At 44.1% G+C, this 22,356-nt stretch overlaps 2 protein-coding genes across 2 annotated transcripts in view; one reads left to right on the top strand and one right to left on the bottom strand.

Moving 5' to 3' along the window:
* Positions 1 to 6,721, top strand: part of LOC116986494 (fer-1-like protein 4) — a 119,088-nt gene extending 112,367 nt beyond the window's left edge. Inside the window, exons 44-45 of the mRNA XM_033042076.1 lie at positions 2,883 to 2,983; positions 5,451 to 6,721. Of these exons, the coding sequence (XP_032897967.1) occupies positions 2,883 to 2,983; positions 5,451 to 5,631 (282 nt within the window). The 3' untranslated portion in view covers positions 5,632 to 6,721. The remainder of the gene's footprint in view (positions 1 to 2,882; positions 2,984 to 5,450) is intronic.
* A 1,183-nt stretch (positions 6,722 to 7,904) lies between these two features.
* Positions 7,905 to 22,356, bottom strand: part of ahcy (adenosylhomocysteinase) — a 43,443-nt gene continuing 28,991 nt past the window's right edge. Inside the window, exons 7-10 of the mRNA XM_033042075.1 lie at positions 20,889 to 20,976; positions 14,673 to 14,790; positions 10,447 to 10,641; positions 7,905 to 8,253 (exon numbers count right to left, since the gene is read on the bottom strand). Of these exons, the coding sequence (XP_032897966.1) occupies positions 8,122 to 8,253; positions 10,447 to 10,641; positions 14,673 to 14,790; positions 20,889 to 20,976 (533 nt within the window). The 3' untranslated portion in view covers positions 7,905 to 8,121. The remainder of the gene's footprint in view (positions 8,254 to 10,446; positions 10,642 to 14,672; positions 14,791 to 20,888; positions 20,977 to 22,356) is intronic.

Raw genomic sequence — 22,356 nt, 5'->3', positions numbered from 1 at the left:
GAGATGCTGTTTACTTCAGACATCAGCAGCTCCAATGGAAATGTGTGTGGTCAGGAAGTTATCTCTTCATATCTTGACCTGGGTCAATTCTGGGCCATTCAGGTGGGATTTGTTTTAAATGGTGAACCTGGCTAGGCTCAGTCCCCCTGCAGATGGGGGGCAGCACTAATTGACTCGATTTGATAAATTCACTCATCCTGCAAAACACAATGTTTGGAATAAGATAATAGAATCATCAAAATAACGTGCATGATTTGATTGTACTCATGTATGACATGATTTGCCTAGTCAGCACATATAACTTGGATAGAGTGGATGTGGAGAAGATGTTTCCACTAGTGGGAGATTCTAGGACCAGAGGAATTAATGGTTGTTCCTTTAGGAAGGAGATGATGAAGAATTTCTTTAGTCAGAGGGCGGTGAATCTATGCCACAGAGGGCTGTGGTGGCCAAGTCAATAGATACATAGATTCTTGATTAGTACAGGTGTCAAGGGTTATGGGGGGAAGGCAGGAGAATGGGGTTAGGAGGGATAGATCAGCCATGATTGAATGGCAGAGTAGACTTGATGGGCCGAATGGCCTAATTCGGCTCCTATCACATGACCTTATAACAAAGTTTCTCACTGCATCTTGATAGAAATTACAAAACAATCCCAAAAGTACAGTCCAGAAATGGGTCCTTTCACCTGGTTCATACTAAGTGTGATGCGGTTACACTGATTACATTTGTACACATTAGGTAGCTATCCCACTACTCCTTCCCACTGGCAGCTTGTTCCATATAACCACTGTACGAACATAGAACAGTATACTTCTCCTCCCTGCTGAACTATTACAGAACGTAGAACAAAGAAGAGTACACCACAGGAACAGGCCCATGGTCCATAATATCCTTGCCCAACGTGATGTCAGGTAAATTAATCTCCTCTACCTGCGCGTGATCCATATCGCTTCATTCTCTGTATAGCCATGTGCCTTTCGCAATGCCTCTTAAATCCCTCTATCATATCTGCTCCCACCTCTACCTCTGGCAGAGCATTCCAGGCATCCAGCACTCTGTATGGAACAAGCTGTCTGAGGAGATAGTTGAGGCAGGAACAATCCCAACATTTAAGAAATAGTTAGACAGGTACATGTATTGGACAGGTTTGGAGGGATATGAACCAAACGTGGGCAGGTGGGATGAGTGTAACTGGGACATGTTGCCCGGTGTGGGCCAAAGGGCCTGTTTCCACTCTGTATCACTCTATGCCTCTACGTGTGGAAAAATAAACTTCCCCCACACATCATCTTTGATGTTTGCCCCTCTCATCTTTCATAATCCCCCTGGGAAAAGGGTTTTGACTGCTCATTGAGGAACCTGCTCATATCACCAGGCTCCACACATTGATTTGTCCTTTAGTCCCTGAGGGGACTACTCTCTCCCTCACTAGCCTGATTTCCAATATACTCTTATTAAGAAGTTTGAGATTCTCCTTAATCCTACTTGCCAAAAGCCATTCATGTCCTCCTCCTGCCCTCATAATTTTGTTCTTAACTTCTCTCCTGTATCTCTTTTAAACCTCAAAGGATTCATTAAATATAAATGTCAATCCCTGAAAAATGCCTCCTTAGTTTACAAAGAAAATCAAAGGTTTGATCAAAACGAAGGTTCTCTAATCTTATCATCTTAGCTTGTTGCTCGTACAGGTACTTGGTGGCTCTGAACACTTACTACCTGACCTTTAAATGTCCCTCACTTATTGGATGTTTAGTATAGTTTAGAGGTACAGTGCAAAAACAGAGCGTTGGCCCACCGAGTTCACATCGACCAGCGATCCCCGCACATTAACACTATCCTACACACACTAGGGACAATTTACATCTCAGAGAAAACACACGATGGTCACTGGGAGAACGTACAAACTCTGTACAGACAAGCACCCGAAATCACACCCAAAGTCCAATAAACATATAAGATTATTAAGGGTTTGGACACACTAGAGGCAGGAAACATGTTCCCGATGTTGGGGGAGCCCAGAACCAGGGGCCACAGTTTAAGAATAAGGAGTAAGCCAATTAGAACGGAGACGAGGGCACTTTTTCTCACAGAGAGTGGTGAGTTTGTGGAATTCTCTGCCTCAGAGGGCGGTGGAGGCCGGTTCTCTGGCTACTTTCAAGAGAGAGCTAGATAGGGCTTATCAGGGGATATGGGGAGAAGGCAGGAACGGGGTACTGATTGTTGATGATCAGCCATGATCACAATGAATGGTGGTACTGGCTCGAAGGGCTGAATGGCCTACTCCTGCACGGATTGGACCCGGGTCTCTGAAGCTGTAAGGCAGTAGCTCTACCGCTGCGCCACCGTGCCGCCCGTGTTGTTCTCTCTGGCAGCTGCTCCTAATTTAATTTTGCCAACCTACCATAATCTTGAATCAGTCCTCCTTCAATTTAAGACCTTAACTCTAGGACTAACTTTATCGTTTTCCACAACTACCCAGGCCAGCAGCATAAACTATGATCGCTGTCGTAATGGGCTCCTCCTCAAAATTCCCCCACCCCCTTAAATGCATTTTACAACCTCCACCCATTTAATGCCTTGCACTTGGGCAATCCTGGCCAACATTGGGAAGGTTACAATCCCCACGGCTACACCCCTCTTGTTAGATACCCTACTGTGATTTACCTACATATCAGTTGTTCTAATTGCCACTGAGAATTGGAGGCCTCCAACAGTATAACCCCATCAAAATGATTATCCCTTTCTTATTTCTAAGTTCTATCCATGTAGCCTCACTGACCAATCTCTCCAGGATATCCTCCATAACTATTGCCATGAAACATTCCCTCTGCTTTTATACCCCCCTCTATCTAACTTTTATATTCTCTTGTTTATGACAGGGTAAAATTGAGGCTGAGATGCACTTGCTCACTCTGGAGGAAGCAGAAAAGAGTCCTGTTGGCCTTGCTCGGAAAGAGCCCGAACCACTGGATAAACCCAAGTAAGTGAACAAAATGGGATTAATATAGATGGGTGCAGACTGGTTGGCATGGACAAGTTGGGCTGAATGGCCTGTTTCCATGCTGTGTGATTCCATCCTGATTCTTCCTGCCAGCATGCATCTACTCGCATCTCTCTGCACCAAGGTCCATCTGCTGATGCATCAGCTTTCTACCATCCTGCAACGTACAACTTTCCTCCTCGTTTCTTTCACAAATTTAGAAATTGTGAGTTGCACCTCCAGATCGAAATCATTGACATAGATCCAAAAAAGCAATGACTCTGTTCCTTGGGTACACACAGCTCACTTTCCTTCAGTCCAAAAATCAAACATTAACCATGACCCTCTGTTGCCTGCTATTCAACTATCCATACCATCAATGTCCCTTTGTTCCCAATGCTTGAACTTTGCCAATAAGTGTGTGACATGGCATGTGATCAAACACCTCCTGTGCTACTGTGCTATTCTCATTAACTATATTTTTGCCTCCTTAAAAATGTCCATTGTATTTGCCTCGTGCTATTTGCCCTTAACACGTCCCTTAATTCATCCATTTCCCTCTGGGGTATTTTTAATAATGTCCCCAGAATGGTGTTTCCAAAAGCAGACTCTTGGCTGTGGTTGAACTGATCAGACTGGAGTTCCTGTGTTGAAGAATAACACCTTTTTTGAACAAGAGAATAACATAGAAAATGTGCAAAACTGCAGATTTTGGAAATTTGAAATAAAAAGTGAAAAACCTGGAAACACACACAGCAGGACAGGCAGGGGCGAAGTGCCCACTCCTGTGCCAACCAACGTTCCTAAACTAGAACCATTTGCCTGCATTTGGCCCACATCCCTAGAAACATTTGTTGTATCTGGGAATTAGAGAAACCAAGTCCAAGTGTTTTAAGTTAGTTGAAGAAGGGTTTTTAAAGTTAGTCTGAAGAAGTGTTCCAACCCAACACATTGTCTGCCAATTCCCTCCACTAATGCTGCCCGACTGGCTGAGTTCCTCCAGAACTTTGTTTTACAAGGCAAATTATGGGTGATCCCTGTCACGAATAACAAGGATTACATATGAATTTTTCGAGTCTGCATGAATGAGATCCTAAAGAGGCATGACAGGAGATGAGGCCTTGGGCAGACATGCATTAATCACATTGAGTGGTAGCAAGGCCTGAGGGACCAGTATATTGTAGGGAGGCAGAGGAGATTCACCAGCATGTTGCCTGAGAAAGAACTGTTCTATTCTTAGGAGAAGCTGTGTAGACTGGATTTCTTTTCCTTGGAGTAGAGGTGTTCAAAATGATGCAGGGCACAGACGGGGTAGATGGTAGCAAACGATTCCCCATAACAGGTTCAAAAATGAGAGGTCATATTGTCCTAGTGCTCTGTCCATAGCAGAAGTTTGCCTACAACACTGGCCATCACACCCTCACACTGTTGGTGACTTGTCAAACACTCGCAGCAGACCAATATTCTCTGGTCCTCTGAGCAGCCTGTAAATGCCTTTTAACAGTCACTTTACACAAGTTGTACTCTTTAATCCTTCACGGGTGGCTTGATTATATTCATGCAGTCTTTTCTTGGACTGGATAGCACACAAACAAAAGCTTTTCGCTGTACCTTTGTACACATGACAATAAACTAAACAGTGAATGTTTCTTTAACCAATTTATTTAATCTGAACAGTCATCTGGCTGTTGCCAGCATTGTCATGGTTTAAACTAGTTTAGTTATATTTTAGCTCCAGGCATAGGATCAGCACTGAAAGATCAGTACATGTGAGGCTCCAGTTTTTCTGCATCACATGTCATGGGGATAAAGGTGAAAGTTCCAGCACCCTGTCATATTACTACTGTTCTGTTGACTTCCATAAAGACAGAAATCTTCTGCATCCATAGTTTCCAGTGTTTCATCATTGGGAAAAGACAGAAATCATTTATTTTCTCTCTTATCTTGGCTGATCTGCATTGTGAATTCTCACTTCTGAACTTCTGATTTACCCAAGTGTGGAACAAAAAGGATTAGGATAGCTAAAGATGAAAGACATTCAGACGCTTGAGCATACCGGACAGAATGGCGAGTCACTGATTGTCAGCTGTTTAACACACCTTAACGAGAACTGAAGACAAAAAGCTGGAGTAACTCAGCTTTTCTGAGGGACAACTTTCAATGGCCAATTAAGGCAGAGAGGGGTGATGTTCTATGAAGAAGGGTCTCGACCTGAAACATCACCCATTCCTTCTCTCCAGAGATGCTGCCTGTCACGCTGAGTTCCTCCAGCTTTTTGTGTCTATCTTCAGTTTAAGCCAACATCTGCAGTTCCTTCCTGCACAACTAGAAATTAGTTACACAAGTTTACGGTTTTGGTCAATGTTAGTGCAGCAATACATTAGCGACATTGATGCTTTCTTGAGTGCAGTTAAAAAGCAAACCCCTGAAGCTGTTTGATTAACTAATTTACGCTTTTATTCTACAGCCGACCCAACACATCCTTCAACTGGTTCATCAACCCACTGAAGTCATTTGTGTACTTTATATGGAAAAACTACAAGTGGTACATCATTGGTTTACTGGTCCTTGTCATCCTGGCACTCTTCATCTTCCTGATCCTTTACACCATGCCTCAATTCATCAGTGAGAAGATCATCAACGGATGAGCCTATCTCAAAGACAACTCCAGTTAAATAATTCCAGCACAACTTCATGTCACTCCAGCACTGTGATGTCTTCAGAACTGCAAGGGCTGGGCAGCGGCTGGCTGCAGAGGAAAAGCCCATCTTTTACAGCAGTACATGACTCCCAGAAAGGCAATGTAGCCAGTGTTACAGCTCATGGGCTCCGATTGAGAAAATGGATAAAGGCAAGTTAACTGATGTAACAAGCAGCAAGAGGAAGATGAACACATATCAGTTGCATTTGTCACTCTCTGGAATTAGTGCTCGACTGGAGAATCATTTGTTCACCTTCCAATTAAACAATGAAGATTCTTTACTCCAGTAGAACTTTAGAAATTCAACCCTGACAAAGTAATAAGATTTTTAATATATTTTAGCTACAATGCATCTAAATCAACAGTTTATATTCTCAACTTTTATTGAAAATTGTGCACTCTACTCATGCCTCATCTGTAATTTAGTTCTGACAGCATGGTTAGATATTTGGATAATCATTACATATTGAACTCTTGTTGCTCCCCATGTACAGGTTCATGAAGTAAAAGTCAAATAAATAGGGTGCACTTCTTTACATTGCCAAGTTTCTACAGCACTATGCACTTGTAACATGGGTGTGATGGCAGACAGGGCCATATTCAGCTCATCCGCCACCTCGCAGTTAACGTGACCCAGGTTCAATCCTGCCCTCAACCTTTTGAATTTGCATGTTCTCCCTGTAACTGAGTGGAGTTTCTCCTCCATCCCAATAACATGCAGGTTTCTAAATTAATTGGCCATTGGAAGTTGTCCCATAACTGGAAGAATTTAGTTAGAATAGATGCGACTGCTTGAATTAGATGGGATAGATGGAGATTTTGTGTAAAGGGGTGCTTGATCAGCAAATTCAGTGGGTTGAAGGGCCGGTTTTCTTGCCTTTTGACTGGCTACACTACAATGGACTCAAACTATGTTTAGATAGAAAAGATGAACAATTGTCAATGAAATGTGAGCGATTCAGTGGCCCTGGAATTGCTCTTATATTTTTGATTTTGTGGGCAAAGTTAATAAAACTAAGATAACCATTTGCTCTCCATTCTACTCTGCCGCATCTTGATTACAGGAATACACAAGTCAGGCTGCTATTCATCAACTACTAGCTCAAAGATCAATGTTAACATTCCTTCCCAATTTATCACCAAGCTCCAAGATCTGGGCCGCAACCTCCCTTTGCAACTGAATTCATTCCTTCATCAGTGCAGGTTGGTAATATCTCATTGAACAGCAACACTGCTGCATGCTTAGCCCCCAGCTCTGCCTCTTTATAGCTACAACTGTGAGGGTAAGCTACAATGCCATCTATAAATTCACTGATCACACCACTGTGTTTGGCTGAAGCACTGGTGATGAGTCAGCATACAGAAGACAGAACACAGTTGATTGGTGCCACAACCTCTTGCACAATTTCAAAAACCAACTAACTAATCATGGTCGCGTTGAGCCGCGATGGTGGGGCGCGATTACATGCGTACGCACAGCCGTCTGAAGCACGTGACGTCATTTGAAGATGGACACAAAGTAGATGCAACTCAGCGGGACCGGCAGCATCTCTGGAAAGCAGCACTGAATTATGTTTCGTGTCGAGACTCTTCTTCAGTCTAAAAGAAGGGTCTTGACCCGAAACGTCACCCATTGCTTCTCTTCAGAGATGCTGCCGGTCCCGCTGCGTTACTCCAGCATTTTGTGTCTATCTTCAAATTTCTTGGCCCTTCTCCGGGAGTAGAAGTGGGGGCGGGTCCGGACCGCAACGGCCATGAGCCCCAGGCTGAGTTCGGCGATCTTTTGCCTGCTTCTGCTGCTGTCGAAGGTGAGACGCTGCGTCACGCCAGGGTCTTGGGCCTGTCCCACTTTGGCTGTCAGTTACGCACAACTCCATACCTCTCCGCTTTTCTAAGTGGGAACGGCCCCGCGCGGCCATACGATGCCCGTGCGTCTCAACGCGACCACGAGGACACGCAAGTGGGACAGGCCCTTTAGTCATAGCACCATGCAGCATTGAAATGGGCTCTTTGGATCAACATTCACACGCTGACCAACATGCCCCATCTACTCTCGTCCCACCTGCCTGGATTTGGCCCATATCCTTCTAAACCTATCCTACCCATGCACCTGTCCAAATGTCTTTTAAACATTGTGACCTGCCTTAACTACCTCCTCTGGCAGCTCATTCATTATATCCACCATCCCCTCGGATTAAGAAAAGTTAATGTACACAGCCATTTCAAGAGAAAAAATTATATTTCAGCAGGATTTTATTCAACATCATTGAAAGTATCAAACAAAGATGCTTTGGTGTTAACATGGTTAATGAGGTTGTAGCAATGAACCGTGTCTTTGTAAACATTGATTTGGCAATTAGAGCAGCTCTCCTGAACATAGACAAATTCAATCCCTTGCAAGAATGTGGCTACACCTTGCAGCAGGAATAAACAGGGCTCAGTATCTGTAATGATCCGGCTTAAAAGGCCCATCCACAGGAATGCCAAGATAGGAGGACTGCTCCGCTGACAGTTTGGTTAATTTCACTCCCAGCTTCTCCAAATGTGCCTCAGCAACTGCTTCATCCAGCTGGAAGCAGAGAAGAACATGTTAGAGAACTCACAGAAAGCTGAATGCAAACACGTTGGAAATCTGAAATCAAAGGTAAAATTCTGAACACATCCAGCAAGTCAGGCAGCATCTGTAGAGGGAGAAGCCATTTCATGTTCAGGCCCCCAAACAGAACTGGAAGAGAAAGCAATTTTCAGCACTGGATGGAAAAGAATGGGTAAAATAAAGGAATGTCTGATAGGATGAGATCAAATGCCTGAATGTAGCGTTTGCTTTTGTCAAGATTAATGTAATGCTATCAGCAAGGTGATGGGACATGCCCAGCTAGCCAGACATTACAAATGGAACAAAGCATTCAAATAGCTAAATCACTTGAGTGTTGGAGCAGCTCAGCATCTCAGGGGAACATGTGTCGGTGATCAACATTGACCAATCAGCCATGCATTTGTTATTAATTGAATCCTCAAATGCAGCCTGGCTACTAGATTTACCTCAGGACAATAAACGGAACATTTCAAATAATTAACTTTATCTAAAGCATTCAAGTATTAACAATTATACAAATACAATCCTTCCCATATAAACATGTGCAAAATGTACTGAAGGTACTGTAGTGTTTGACGGTAGACATTTGAAGGTGTTTGATCAGATATATCCGAGGACATTGCGGGGAAACGAGAAGAAATTGCTGGAGACCTGGTTGAAATTTAAGAGCCGTCTTTAAATACAGGAGAAGTGGCAGAGGATTGGAGGGTGGAAAATGTGGAGCCCCTTTTCAAGAAGGGCTGCAGGGAAAATGCTGGGAACTATAGGCCGGTGAGCTTAACATCTGTAGCTGGTAAGTTACTGGAGAGTATTCTGAGGAATAGGTTATACAGGCATTTGGATGGGCAAGGGCTGATCAGGGATAGTCAGTATGGTTTTGTACACGAGAGGTCGTATCTCACAAATTTGACTAATTTTTTTGAAGACGCGAGTAAAAAGGTTGATGATGGCAGAGCTGTAGTTGTGTGCATGGACTTTTGTAAAGCATTCAACAAGGTTCCGCATGGTAGGCTGCTCTGGAAGGTTAGATCTCATGGGATCCAAGGAGAGACAGCTGAATGGATAGCAAATTGGCTCCGTGGAAGGAGGCGGAGGGTGATGGTGGAAGGTCGCTTCTCAGAATGGAGGCCTGTGACTTGTGGTGTGCCTCAGGGTTCGGTGCTGGGCCCGTTACTGTTTGTTACCTACGTCAATGATTTGGATGTGAACATACAGGGTAAGTTTGCTGATGATACAAAAGTTTGTTGGTTTGCAGATAGTTGTGACCGATTGGCCAGGTGGGCGGAGGAATGGTTGATGTAATTTAATACAGAGAGGTGTGAGGTGTTGCAATTTGGGATGTCGGACAAGGGCAGGACCTACACAGTAAATGGTAGGCTTCTGGGTAGTGTTGTAGAGCAGAGGGATCTAGTACAGGTGCATGGTTCCATGAAGGTCGAATCACAGGTAGATAAGGTGGTCAAAAAGACTTCTGGCACTTTGGCCTTCATCAGTCAGGGTATTGAGTATAGAAGTTGGGAGGCCATGTTGCAGTTGTATAAGACGGTGGTGAGGCAGCATTTGGATTATTGTGTTTAGTTCTGGGTACCATGCTGTAGGAAAGATATTGTCTAGCTTGAAAGAGTTCAGAAAAGATTTACGAGGATGTTGCCAGAACTAGAGGGTGTGAGCTACAGGGAGAGATCGAGTAGGCTGGGTCTCTATTCCATGGAGCTTAGGAGGATGAGGGGAGATCTTATAGAGGTATACAAAATCATGAGAGGAATAGATCGGGAAGATAGAGTATTTTACCCAGAGTATGGAATCAAGGACCAGAGGGCATAGGTTCGAGGTGAAGGGGAAAAGATTGATTGGGAATCCGAGGGGTAACTTTTTTCACACAGAGGGTGGTGGGTGTATGGAACAAGCTGCCAGAGGAGGTAGTTGAGGCTGGGACCACCCCATCGTTTAAGAAACAGTTGGACAGGTACATGGATAGGGAAGGGTTGGAGGGTTATGGACCAAGTGTAGGCAAGTGGGACTAGGGTAGCTGGGACATTGTAGGCTGGTGTGGGCGAGTTGGGCCGAAGAGCCTGTTTCCACACTGTATTACTCTACTCTATGAAATCCAAAATTTTACAAATGTGATTCTTTAAAAAAAAATGATGCACAAAATCAAGAACTTGCCTTCTTTGGTATGAAGTGGACCCCCACTGGGTACTTTTCATTACGAGTCCACAGCTCAATCTGTGCCAGAACCTGGTTGGTGAAAGAGTTGCTCATCACAAAGCTGGGATGTCCCATTGCACAGCCAAGATTTACTAAACGACCCTCAGCCAGAACAATGATATGACGACCATTCTTCAGTTGGTAGCGATCAACCTGTGAGCCAGAGCACAAAAGTTGAAAAATAAGCTGAAATATTAGTGAATAATTTGGACATCAACAAAGAAACAGCAGCTATGATTCACAGAACCATCAACTAGCACAGACCTATTTAAGCTGCAGTCTATAAAATCAAGAGGGAAATAGATAGTCAGACCCTTTTTCCTAAGATAGCGACAAATACTCGAGGACATAGCTTTAAGGCAAAGTTGGAAGATGTCCGGATTAAAGGAGTTGGCATGCTTGCTTTCATAGGTCATGGCATTGAGAACAAATCAAGACATCATGATGCAGCTTTATAGGAGTTTGATTAGACTGTATTTATAGACAATAGGTGCAGGAGGAGGCCATTCGGCCCTTTGAATCAGCACCGCCATTCAATGTGATCATGGCTGATCATCCCCAATCAGTACCCCGTTCCTGTCTTCTCCCCATATCCCCTGACTCCACTATTTTTAAGAGCCCTATCTAGCTCTCTTGAAAGCATCGAGAGAACCTGTCTCCACCGCCCTCTGAGGCAGAGAATTCCAGACTCACCACTCTCTGTGAGAACAAGTGTTTCCTCGTCTCCGTTCTAAATGGCTTACCCATTATTCTTAAACTGTGGTCCCTGGTTCTAGACTCCTCCAACATCGGGAACATGTTTCCTGCCTCTAATGTGTCCAAACCCTTAATCCTACATGTTTCACTGAGATTCCCTCTCATCCTTCTAAACTTCAGAGTGTACAAGCCCAGCTGCTCCATTCTCTCAGCATATGACAGTCCCGCCATCCCGGGAATTAACCTTGTTATAGAAACATAGAAATTAGGTGCAGGAGTAGGCCATTCGGCCCTTCGAGCCTGCACCGCCATTCAATATGATCATGGCTGATCATCCAACTCAGTATCCTGTACCTGCCTTCTCTCCGATCCCCTTAGCCACAAGGGCCACATCTAACTCCCTCTTAAATATAGCCAATGAACTGGCCTCGACTACCCTCTGTGGCAGAGAGTTCCAGAGATTCACCACTCTCTGTGTGAAAAAAGTTCTTCTCATCTCGGTTTTAAAGGATTTCCCCCTTATCCTTAAGCTGTGACCCCTTGTCCTGGACTTCCCCAACATTGGGAGCAATCTTCCTGCATCTAGCCTGTCCAACCCCTTAAGAATTTTGTAAGTTTCTATAAGATCCCCTCTCAATCTCCTAAATTCTAGAGAGTATAAACCAAGTCTATCCAGTCTTTCTTCATAAGACAGTCCTGACATCCCAGGAATCAGTCTGGTGAACCTTCTCTGCACTCCCTCTATGGCAATAATGTCCTTCCTCAGATTTGGAGACCAAAACTGTACGCAATACTCCAGGTGTGGTCTCACCAAGACCCTGTACAACTGCAGTAGAACCTCCCTGCTCCTATACTCAAATCCTTTTGCTATGAAAGCTAACATACCATTCGCTTTCTTCACTGCCTGCTGCACCTGCATGCCCACTTTCAATGACTGGTGTACCATGACACCCAGGTCTCGCTGCATCTCCCCTTTTCCTAGTCGGCCACCATTTAGATAATAGTCTGCTTTCCTGTTTTTGCCACCAAAATGGAGCATTGTCTTCTGTTAAAGTTGCCTCTTTACAGAGAGGATGCGGAAGTTTTGGGAAAAGGTGCAGAGGTGGTTTACCAGAATGATGCCTGGATTAGACGATATAGATTACAGGGAGAGATTGGACAGACTTGGATTGTTTTATTTGGAACGCCAGAAGTTGCGGGGGGACATGACAGAAGCATATAAAAGTATACGGCATCGATAGGGAAGACAAAAAAATTTTCACAGGATGGAAATACCAAATACCAGAGAGCATAACATTAAGGTGAGGGGCAAAGTTTAAAGGAGATGTGCGGGGCAACTTAAAAAAATATATATATACATAGGGCAGTGATTGCCTGGAACATGCTGCCAGATGTGGTGATTGAGGGAAATACGATAGCGGCATTTAAGAGAATGGAGGGATATGGATTCTGAGCAGAGCTAAGAGATGGTCTTGGCATCATGGTTGGCACAGATATTGTGGGCCGAAGGGCTTGTTCTTGTACTATTCTCTGTACAAGTGTAATCGGTAGAGAGTTTACTCTGCAGAGTGTTTAAGAAGGAACTGCAGATGCTGGAAAATCAAAGGTAGACAAAAGTGCTGGGGAAACTCAGCAGGTGAGGCAGCATCTATGGAGCGAAGGAAATAGGCAATGTTTCGGCCCGAAACTTTACCCATTTCCTTCACTCTATAGATGCTGCCTCACCCGCTGAGTTTCTCCAGCACTTTTGTCTACCTTACTCTGCAGAGAGATTATCAGTCTGTATCAGATTATGCGTCCATGAATTAATGCCACCATGAATTAATGCCACATACATAAGTGATTGTATTTGATATAATAGTCATCTGATACATAGCTGAAGGATGACCAAAACAGGAAAATAAATAGTTGCTGGGGATTTCCTGTTTAAGAAGGGCATAGAATAAGATGGTGTAGCAGTCAAGGGAGATCAGTGTCATTGTGAGAAATATTCTTGATTTGACACATTGGGTTACCATTGATCAGAAACTGAAACTAAAAAGCCATATACACAATGTAGCTCCAAAGGCAGATCAGATACCTGGAATCGTGCAGCAAGTAACTCAGTTCTAAACTCCAGTTTGTCCACCATCTACAAGGCTCAAGTCAGGGGATGGAACACTATTTGCCTGGATGAGTGCAGCTTCAGCAACACTCGAGCAGCTCAACACTATCCAGGACACAGCAGCCTACTTGATGGGCAACGCAACCGCAATTATTCACTCACTCACTCCACCATCAACACACACTAGCAGCAGTTTGTATCATCTGCAAGTGGCATTGCAGCTATCCAAGATCCCTTTGAAATCAGCATTCAAACACCACCAAACACACCATCCAGAATGAAAATGTATCACCATTCCTTCATCATTGGGTCAACACCTTGGAATTCTCTCCCTAACATTGAGGGCATTAAGGGCGGCACGGTGACACAGCAGTAGAGTTGCTGCCTTACAGCGAATGCAGCGCAGCACACCTAAGTTTGATCCTGACTACGGGTGCTGTCTGTACGGAGTTTGTATGTTCTCCCCGTGACCGGCTCGGGTTTTCTCCGAGATCTTCGGTTTCCACCCACACTCCTAAGACGTACATGTATGTAGGTTATTGGCTTGGTAAATGTAAAAATTGTCCCTAGTGGGTGCAGAATCGCTGGTCGGCGGGCACCGAAGGGTCTGTTTCCGCGCTGTATCGCTAAACTGTATCTCTAAACTAAAGTCATATCCATACTTCAAGAACTGCAGCAGTTCAAGGAAGTAAATCACTTTCAAGGGCAATTGAATACCTTCTCATTCTGCAATGCTCTCAAATAAAAAGCATGCAGAATTAAACTTCAACGATAACTCATTAAAATTTATTTTTTCCACGCATCAGGTGGAAAGCTAATGTTCTAAGCTACACAAGAATATGGTATTAATGCAGGAAAATTACACCATAAAAGATTATCTTATGGAATAATGTGTAGGAATGAGGGTTTCAATGTTTTCTGCTATTGGCTCCTTAGCCAATTTTATATGCAGACTTGGTGCTATGACAGTATCATTGTTACTTGTCCACTGCTTCATCTTCCGGTTAGGGACTTTTTATTTAATGAAGCTCATTCTGCAACTAGGGTCAGTACCAACAAGTCTAGTGTTAGTTTGACAAAAGTTTTGCTCCCCTCAACAAATTTAATGGGTTATCAAATAGGTTTTTAAGAATTCATAATTATTTTCATCTTTTATCCCAACATCTAAACCGTATCCATGCAAATCATTTTTAAAAATTGTTATGTGGACATTATCCAGCTGACATTTGCTCCGTTTGCTGTTCCCACTATTGGACAAGCTCGCTCTCTAGTGGATAAACATATGACAGCAAGCCAACAATTAATCTGTTATATTATTAATACCAGATGTGAGTAAATTGGAACTTGAGCCACACCAACATTCTACAGTTGAAAGCCAACCTACCTGTGGTTTAATGTTCACCTTCTTTGCCGCATTAGTGGCCAGCCATTTGACATCCAGTTCAATGTCGAAGTGACCAATATTGCACACGATTGTATCATCCTTCATTTGTTCAAAGTGCCTGAGTGACCAAAGGACAAAAGAGGATTTACTCAGTGCTCACATTTCCATCACTGTATCAGAATTCTGCAGCACTGGTCAGGTTCTGATGATGTAAAAGCAAATGGAGTTGGAACTTATCAAACAATCTTCCAAAATTAGTGTACAAAGATGCAAGCATTAGAATGCCTGAAGCTGAGACCAGAGGCCATTGGATCTAAGGAAGTTTGGACAGTTTTAAAATAAGGGCATGCAAAAGACAAAATCAGATGAGGCGATATACAATGGGGCAGGTGAAAAGAAACAAAGATTACAACCCAGAACAGGCACAATGTCTGCACTGAACGTGATGCCAAGTTAAACTGTCTTCGGTTTAACATTCCGAATCCGACCTTTCTGTCCTGGGCCTCCTCCATGGCCAGAGTGAGGAGCAGCACCTTGTATTTTGCATGGGTAGTTTACACCCCAGCGGTATGAACATTGACCTCCAATTTCAGGTAGTCCTTGCTTTCTCCCTCCTCCCCCTCCCCAGCTCTCCCACAGCCCACTGTCTCCGCCTCTTCCTTTCTTCTTCCCGCCCCCCTGCATCAGTCTAAAGGATAGACCCGAAACATCACCTATTCCTTCACTCCATAGATGCTGCCTCGCCTGGAGTTTCTCCAACATTTTTGTCCACCCAAGTTAAACTGGTACTTACCATCTGCACATGATCCATGTTGCTCTCCATTCCCTGCATATCCATGAGCATGCCTAACACCTCACATCTGTTGAGAGCACCACATTCCAAGTACCTACCACTAAAACAACGTGCTGCACATCTTTAAACTTCCTTCTCACATTAAAGATTTGTATCTTTATCAACCCACAAATGCCCAATCTAAAATCATGCAGAAATAAGGAATTGCAGATGCTGGTTTATAGAAAAAAAGTGCTGGATTAACTCAGCAGGTCCGGCAGCATGTTTGGAGAACATGGTTAGGTGACGCTTCATGTAATGGACCCTTCAGACAGATTGTACAGCGTAGAAATATTCCCTTCTGCCGACCGTGTCCATGCTGATCATAAAGCCAATCTACACCAATCTCAGTTGCATTAGGTCTGTATCCACTAGATAATCACCACCCTGTGTGAAAAGCTCACCTTTCAGACTGCCTTTAATGTTTTCCCTAATTCCTTAAACTAGAACCCTGATGCTAGACTTCCCTGCCCTGGGGGAGAAACTCAATATTTAACAATGCCACTCAATTTTAAAAGCTGCTGGGAAAAGGTTGCCCTCTGGGTCTCTTTTAAATGCAGAGGGCAGCGAGTATATGGAACAATGCCAGAGCAATATGTACAGGTACAATTACAATGCATTAAAAACTATTTGAAAGGCAAATGGATAGGAAGGGCTTGGAGGATATAATGCAGGCAAATGGGGCTAGCTTGGATAGGCATCATGGGTAGCAAGGATGATTTGGGCAGAAGGACCTGTTTCCATGCTCTTTCCAACTGAGAAGCATCACTCAACGAGACCAAGCGTAGGCTTGACGATCGTTTCGCCGAACACCTCCGCTCGGTCTGCATTAACCAACCTGATCCCCCTGTGGCTCAGCACTTCAACTCCCCCTCCCATTCCGAATCCGATCTTTCTGCCCTGGGCCTCCTCCATGGCCAGAGTGAACACCACTGGAAATTGGAGGAGCAGCACCTAATATTCCACTTGGGCTGTTTGCACCCCAGCGGCATGAACATTGACTTCTCCAATTTCCGGTAGCCCTTATTGTCTCCTCCCCTTCTCAGCTCTCCCTCAGCCCTCTGCCTCCTCCTCTTCCTTTCTTCTCCCCGCCCCCTACCCTACATCAGTCTGAAGAAGGGTTTCGGCCCGAAACGTTGCCTAATTCCTTCGCTCCATAGATGCTGCTGCACATGCTGAGTTTCTCCAGCACTTTTGTCTACCACTATTATACTTATTGGTTAGGCCACGACCAAAGTACTGCATTCAATTCTGATCACTGCAGGGTGGATATAATTGCATTGGAAGGGGTATGGAGGATGGAACTTGTCATCTGTGGAGACATAGAATAAGCAAGGCAAGATGGAACCCAAATGAGAAGTACAAAATCGATGGGCACTGATACAATAGATTGGGAGAATATTATATCTGTGACAAAGGGCATGGTTTAAGGCAAGGATTGGGAGATCTAGAGGGGATTTGAGAGCCACTTTTCTGAGGTGAGAGCTCTGAAATAATGCTAATGGAGGTGTGGAGGTAAGTACTCAGAACAAGCATTTAGATGAGTACTTAAAGTACTATGGCTTTGAAAATCACAGGCTGAATGCTGGCAACTGGGATTAGTAGCAATAGCTATATAATGGCTGACATGGGCGCAATGATATCAAGGGCTGTTCCTGTGCTGTCTTGAGACATTCATACCATTCTAGTCATCTCCAAACAGCACCCTCACATTGGCACTGGTCATATTTGACAGGCCAATTGCTTTCCTTGATGCAACAGATAACACCTTGACATTACAGAAAATCACATTAGGCCTTTTTCTAGGAACACAACCCCTTCTGCAGGAGTTGCCTGCATATAAATGGGCATCTCCTTGGGTCAGAGGACAACCATAGCTTGTTGTTACAAGTCTGGACACAATGTGCACACTGACAAATGGTTAACTGAGAACAGCAACAGATCTTGAGGTTATGGACAGACTAGTAAAGTGCTTGAGCATAATAGTCATAATAGTCAGGTTGATGCAACCCAACATGTATTGGAGTACAAGTAACTGCTGATGTTGGTTTACAAAAAAAGACAGTGCCGGAGTAACTCGGCTGGGCAGATAAATGGAGAACATGGATAGGCAACATTACAGGTCGGGATTCTTAAAAATGATTGAGGTGGGGGCGGGCAAAGCCTAGCAAGTGATAGCTGGAACCAGGCGAGGGGGGTTTGAGGAACCACGTAGAGGCAAAGCCAGAGGCACCTGGGGATTCATGTTCACAACCGTCTTCGCAAACATTTTGGACACGTGCCTTGAACCAGGAATATTAAATAAAAAAGCAATGTAAATAATTCAAATAGTTATGCTTTAGCTGGAACATTTATTGGTTTATTGAGGTTACATGAAGAGATAGCATAAAACCAAAGAGGTCCTTCTGCAGTTGTACAGGGCCCTAGTGAGCCCACACCTGGAGTATAGTGTGCAGTTTTGGTCCCCTAATTTGAGGAAGGACATTATTGCTATTGAGGGAGCGCAGCGTAGGTTTACACGGTTAATTCCCAGGATGGCAGGACTGTCATATGCTGAGAGAATGGAGCGGCTGGGCTTGTACACTGGAGTTTAGAAGGATGAGAGGGTATCTTATTGAAACATGTAGGATTAAGGGTTTGGACACATTAGAGGCAGGAAACATGTTCCCGATGTTGGAAGAGTCAAGAGTTGGAAGAGAACCAGGGGCCATAGTTTAAGAATAATGGGTAAGCCATTTAGAACGGAGATGAGGAAACACTTTTTCACAGAGAGTTGTGAGACTGGAATTCTAGGCCTGAGTGGAGGCTTTCTGGATACTTTCAAGAGCTAGATAGGGCTCTTAAAAATAGTGGTCAGGGGATATGGGGAGAAGGCAGGAACTGTGTTCTGATTGGGGTTGATCAGCCATGGTCACATTGAATGGCGGTGCTGGCTCGAAGGGCCGAATGGCCTACTCCTGCACCTATTGTCTAAAACAATTTTGCTTACTATCTGGCAAATCATGTACACGAGTCGAACAGGTTGGATAGGAAGGGAAGTGCAGGATATAGCAGTTCAGCTACAGAAAGATCATAGGTTAAAAACGCGCAATATATCCCTTAGCATGTTCGTACATAAGTACGCAAACCACAAAGCAAGAAGATAGTCAGTCAGGACCATAGGGTGCACAAGTAGTTTGCCAGAAATAGCCTTGAGTGTGCAAAGAAACTGATTGTTCTGCAGAAAGCATGACAAAATCGGCATTAACAATTATTTATAGAGCAAGCAGCAGGGAGAAAGTTTACTGCAATGGGCATGGCATCAAATATTTTAACAAATTAGCCAACAAATTAGGTCTTAGGCAGTTATGTCACTGGGCACAGGTGGAAGGAACAACTATTAGAAGTTCACCTACTGCCTTCATTCAAATAAACATGTGGATTGGTCAACGTAAATTACCCATTCCCATCTGCTGATCTGGTTGTGCAGGTAGATATTGAGAAGGTACTCCAGGTTTGTTAGGTAGTGAGGTCCATTTCCCCCATCAGGATATTCAGCTTTTTTGCAATTCAGGTTGGTGTGCATTTTGAAGGACCGTGTTCTTATGTAGTCTGCCTCCTCTCTCATGAGATGTCAGAGTGCAGTCAAAGTTTTAAGCAAGTTATACTATATTTGTGGATGATATTACGCAGCCCATGGTGTTGAGGGAAGCATAATCGACTAGGATCCAGGGAGGGAGTATATAAAGTTCTCCGTGGTAAGCTGATCCAGAAGAATTCAGTGACTTGGCCGTATGGATTCAAAACTGGTTAAAGCATAATAGAAAGGGTTGTGTTGGAAGGGCATTAAACTGGCTGTAGGTCAGTGACCAATTCCACAGATAACTGTGCTGGGGCCCATTGTGATGCATACAAGTGACAGATTCAGATTCAAACTTTATTGTCATTGTGCAGTGTACAGTACAGAGGCAACGAAATGCAGTTGGCATCTCCCCAGAAGAGCGAACAAAGAATAATGAGCAATAAATATATATACGTACATACAGTCGTAGTAGTGCAATTTTTCTGGGGGAATGAGTGTCCGGGGGGGGGGCGACTGGCAACCACCGAGGTGCAGAGTTAAGTAATGTAACAGCCGCCGGGAAGAAGCTGTTCCTGGACTTGCTGGTCCGGCAACGGAGAGACCTGTAGCGCCTCCCGGATGGGAGGAGGGTAAACAGACTGTGGCTGGGGTGAGAACAGTCCTTGGCGATGCTGAGCGCCCTTCATAGACATCACTTGCTTTGGACAGACTCAATGGAGGGGAGTGAGGAACCGGTGATGCGTTGGGCAGTTTTCACCACCCTCTGCAGTGCTTTCCGGTCGGAGACAAAGCAGTTGCCATACCATACTGTGATACAGTTGGTAAGGATGCTCTCGATGGTGAAGCGGTAGAAGTTCACCAGAATCTGAGGAAACAGATGGACCTTCTTTAGTCTCCTCAGGAAGAAGAGACGCTGGTGAGCCTTCTTGACCAGTGTTGAGGTATTGTGGGTCCAAGAGAGGTCATCGGAGATGTTGACCCCCATAAACCTGAAGCTGGAGACACGTTCCACCTCCGTCCCGTTAATATGGATAGGGGTGTGCGTGCCGCCCCTAGACCTTCTGAAGTCTACAATGAGCTCCTTGGTCTTCTTGGAGTTAAGGGCCAGGTTGTTGTCAGCGCACCATGCTGCTAGGAGCTGGACCTCCTCCCTGTGGCCGACTCATCGTTGTTGCTGATGAGGCCAATCACCTGCATATTTGATGATGGTGTTAGTGCCATATACAGGTGTGCAGTCGTAGGTGAAGAGGGAGTAGAGGAGGTTCAGCACACAGCCCTGTGGAACGCCGGTGTTCAGGGTGAGGGTTGAAGAGGTGTGCTTGTCTAACCTAACAGACTGGGGTCTGTTGGTTAGAAAGTCCAGTATCCAGTTGCAGAAGGAGGGGTCGATGCCCTGGTCGCTGAGTTTGGTGATCAGTTTTGACTTGGACATAAATGTGGATAGGTTGGTCAGCAAGTTTGCAGGTTAGCAAAGTATACAGCAGGATCTAGATCAGAGGTTCCCAACCTTTTTGACAAAAGTGGCATTCAGAACCTTGATGGGTGGGGTATATAACAATGGCTCTGAATGTCACAATGAGGTAGCTACAGACTTCTCAATAGTCAAAGATCATGCCAATTATCATTTATCCAGTGTGGACCACATTACACGGGAACATTTTGAAAACAATTGGAAATGTACTTCAAAATCATGAAAGATGCACTAAATTACAGAAATGTAGGACTGTTGAACAATTCTTCAAAGTAATTTAACATTACGAGTTGAGAGGTCATTGAGACGCCTGCGCAGATTAAAACAAATGCATTACCAGCCACTTCTTACCTTCCCAAAATTATATCTTTGCAGCCTGTTGTTGTCACAAAGATATTTCCTTCTTTACATGCTTCATCCATTGTTGTGACCTCATAACCTAGAAAGTACAATGAGTTTGATCACTTGCACTCGAGCTGAAACATCAGTCCAAGAACATGTTATGCAAGATATGGCATTAAGTGAGTAAATCTGGGGTGAAAGTGATGCAACGGGCAAGTAGCAGGCGACCAAATTAGTGCCTTTGACTAATGATCCAGAGATCAGTGCTCAAATCTCCAAGGCTCTGGGGAAAACTGTCAGGCTGGAATTTAAATCTCATCACTGATAATGAGAGCAAGGTTGGCATTACTGGTAGTTGAGCCCCTCAGCAAACACGGCTGTGCAGCACTACCCCTGCCAGCGAGCGAGCCAGAAGGAAGTATGAAGTTGCTGGAAAGACACCACAAACAAGGCAGCATCTGAAGAGAAATGCAAGGTTAACTATCTAAAATATCAATGTTCTCCACAACTGCTGTCAGGTGTGTAAATACTTTGAGAATAATTTTCATTTCAGATTTCCAGAATCTGTAGTTTTTCCCTCTTGATGAACTCATTTGACATCATCCTCAATCTACCAATGTAGTAGATGCATCAGTTTAGTTAATATTGACAGAAGCAACGATCTTCAGGGGCATCAAAATAAATGGCAATATAATTGCAAAAAATTGGAATAAACTCGAACATACCTGTCTATCCTCAGCAACACAACGGTCCTGCAATCAAGCTCAAAGGCTGAAGATTTCACACCTAAGCTCAGTCAGAAGTGCAAAGTGCACAATACATCCCTGCTTCCTCTTGAGAAGCTATTAGTCTTCAGACAACTTTTCTCACTCAATATACAGACTAGCAGAACTCTGCTGAGCAGTGCATTCAACATAATTACATGATGCACGTGCTCCAGTCAAGCTGCAGTATATTTACAACATCAGCATCTAGCCAATGTAGTGGAGAACTGTGCAGATGACTGAAGAGATGGTGCAAGGGTTTAGTTTTTGGATCATTGGAATCTCTTCAGGTACAGAGTTGGCATTTACAAGATGGACAGGTTGCACTGGACGGTGAATTTGCTGGAGCTAATCTGAAAGTAGCTCCTCTTATCCTGGTTACTCACTGAATCATCACAACTCCAGGATGTGACAGTAAGACTTCTTTGGGACTTTCCTTGGTCCAGCCTGCTTCAGCTGTTGCATCAATGACCTTTAAGTTCAGAGGCATGAGTGGTAACTGAAATTGCACCACATTTAGAATTCCATTCACACCTCAGTATATGATCTCAACCATTTGGCTTTCATGAGCAAGTGAAAAACCTTTACATCGTTCTCCAAGTTTCACACCATCTTGACAATCATCACCATTATTTCAGTGTCATTGGTCTAAATCCAAGAATGGCAGGTTTGCTTTCAAGGTTCAATAGGCTGCCTCGTGTTATAGTTCAGAG

This window comes from Amblyraja radiata, chromosome 23 (genome assembly GCF_010909765.2).
Source record: "Amblyraja radiata isolate CabotCenter1 chromosome 23, sAmbRad1.1.pri, whole genome shotgun sequence".
Classification (NCBI taxonomy): domain Eukaryota; kingdom Metazoa; phylum Chordata; class Chondrichthyes; order Rajiformes; family Rajidae; genus Amblyraja; species Amblyraja radiata.
Note: the sequence above shows the minus strand (reverse complement) of the source record. Positions and strands in the feature narration are given on the sequence as shown.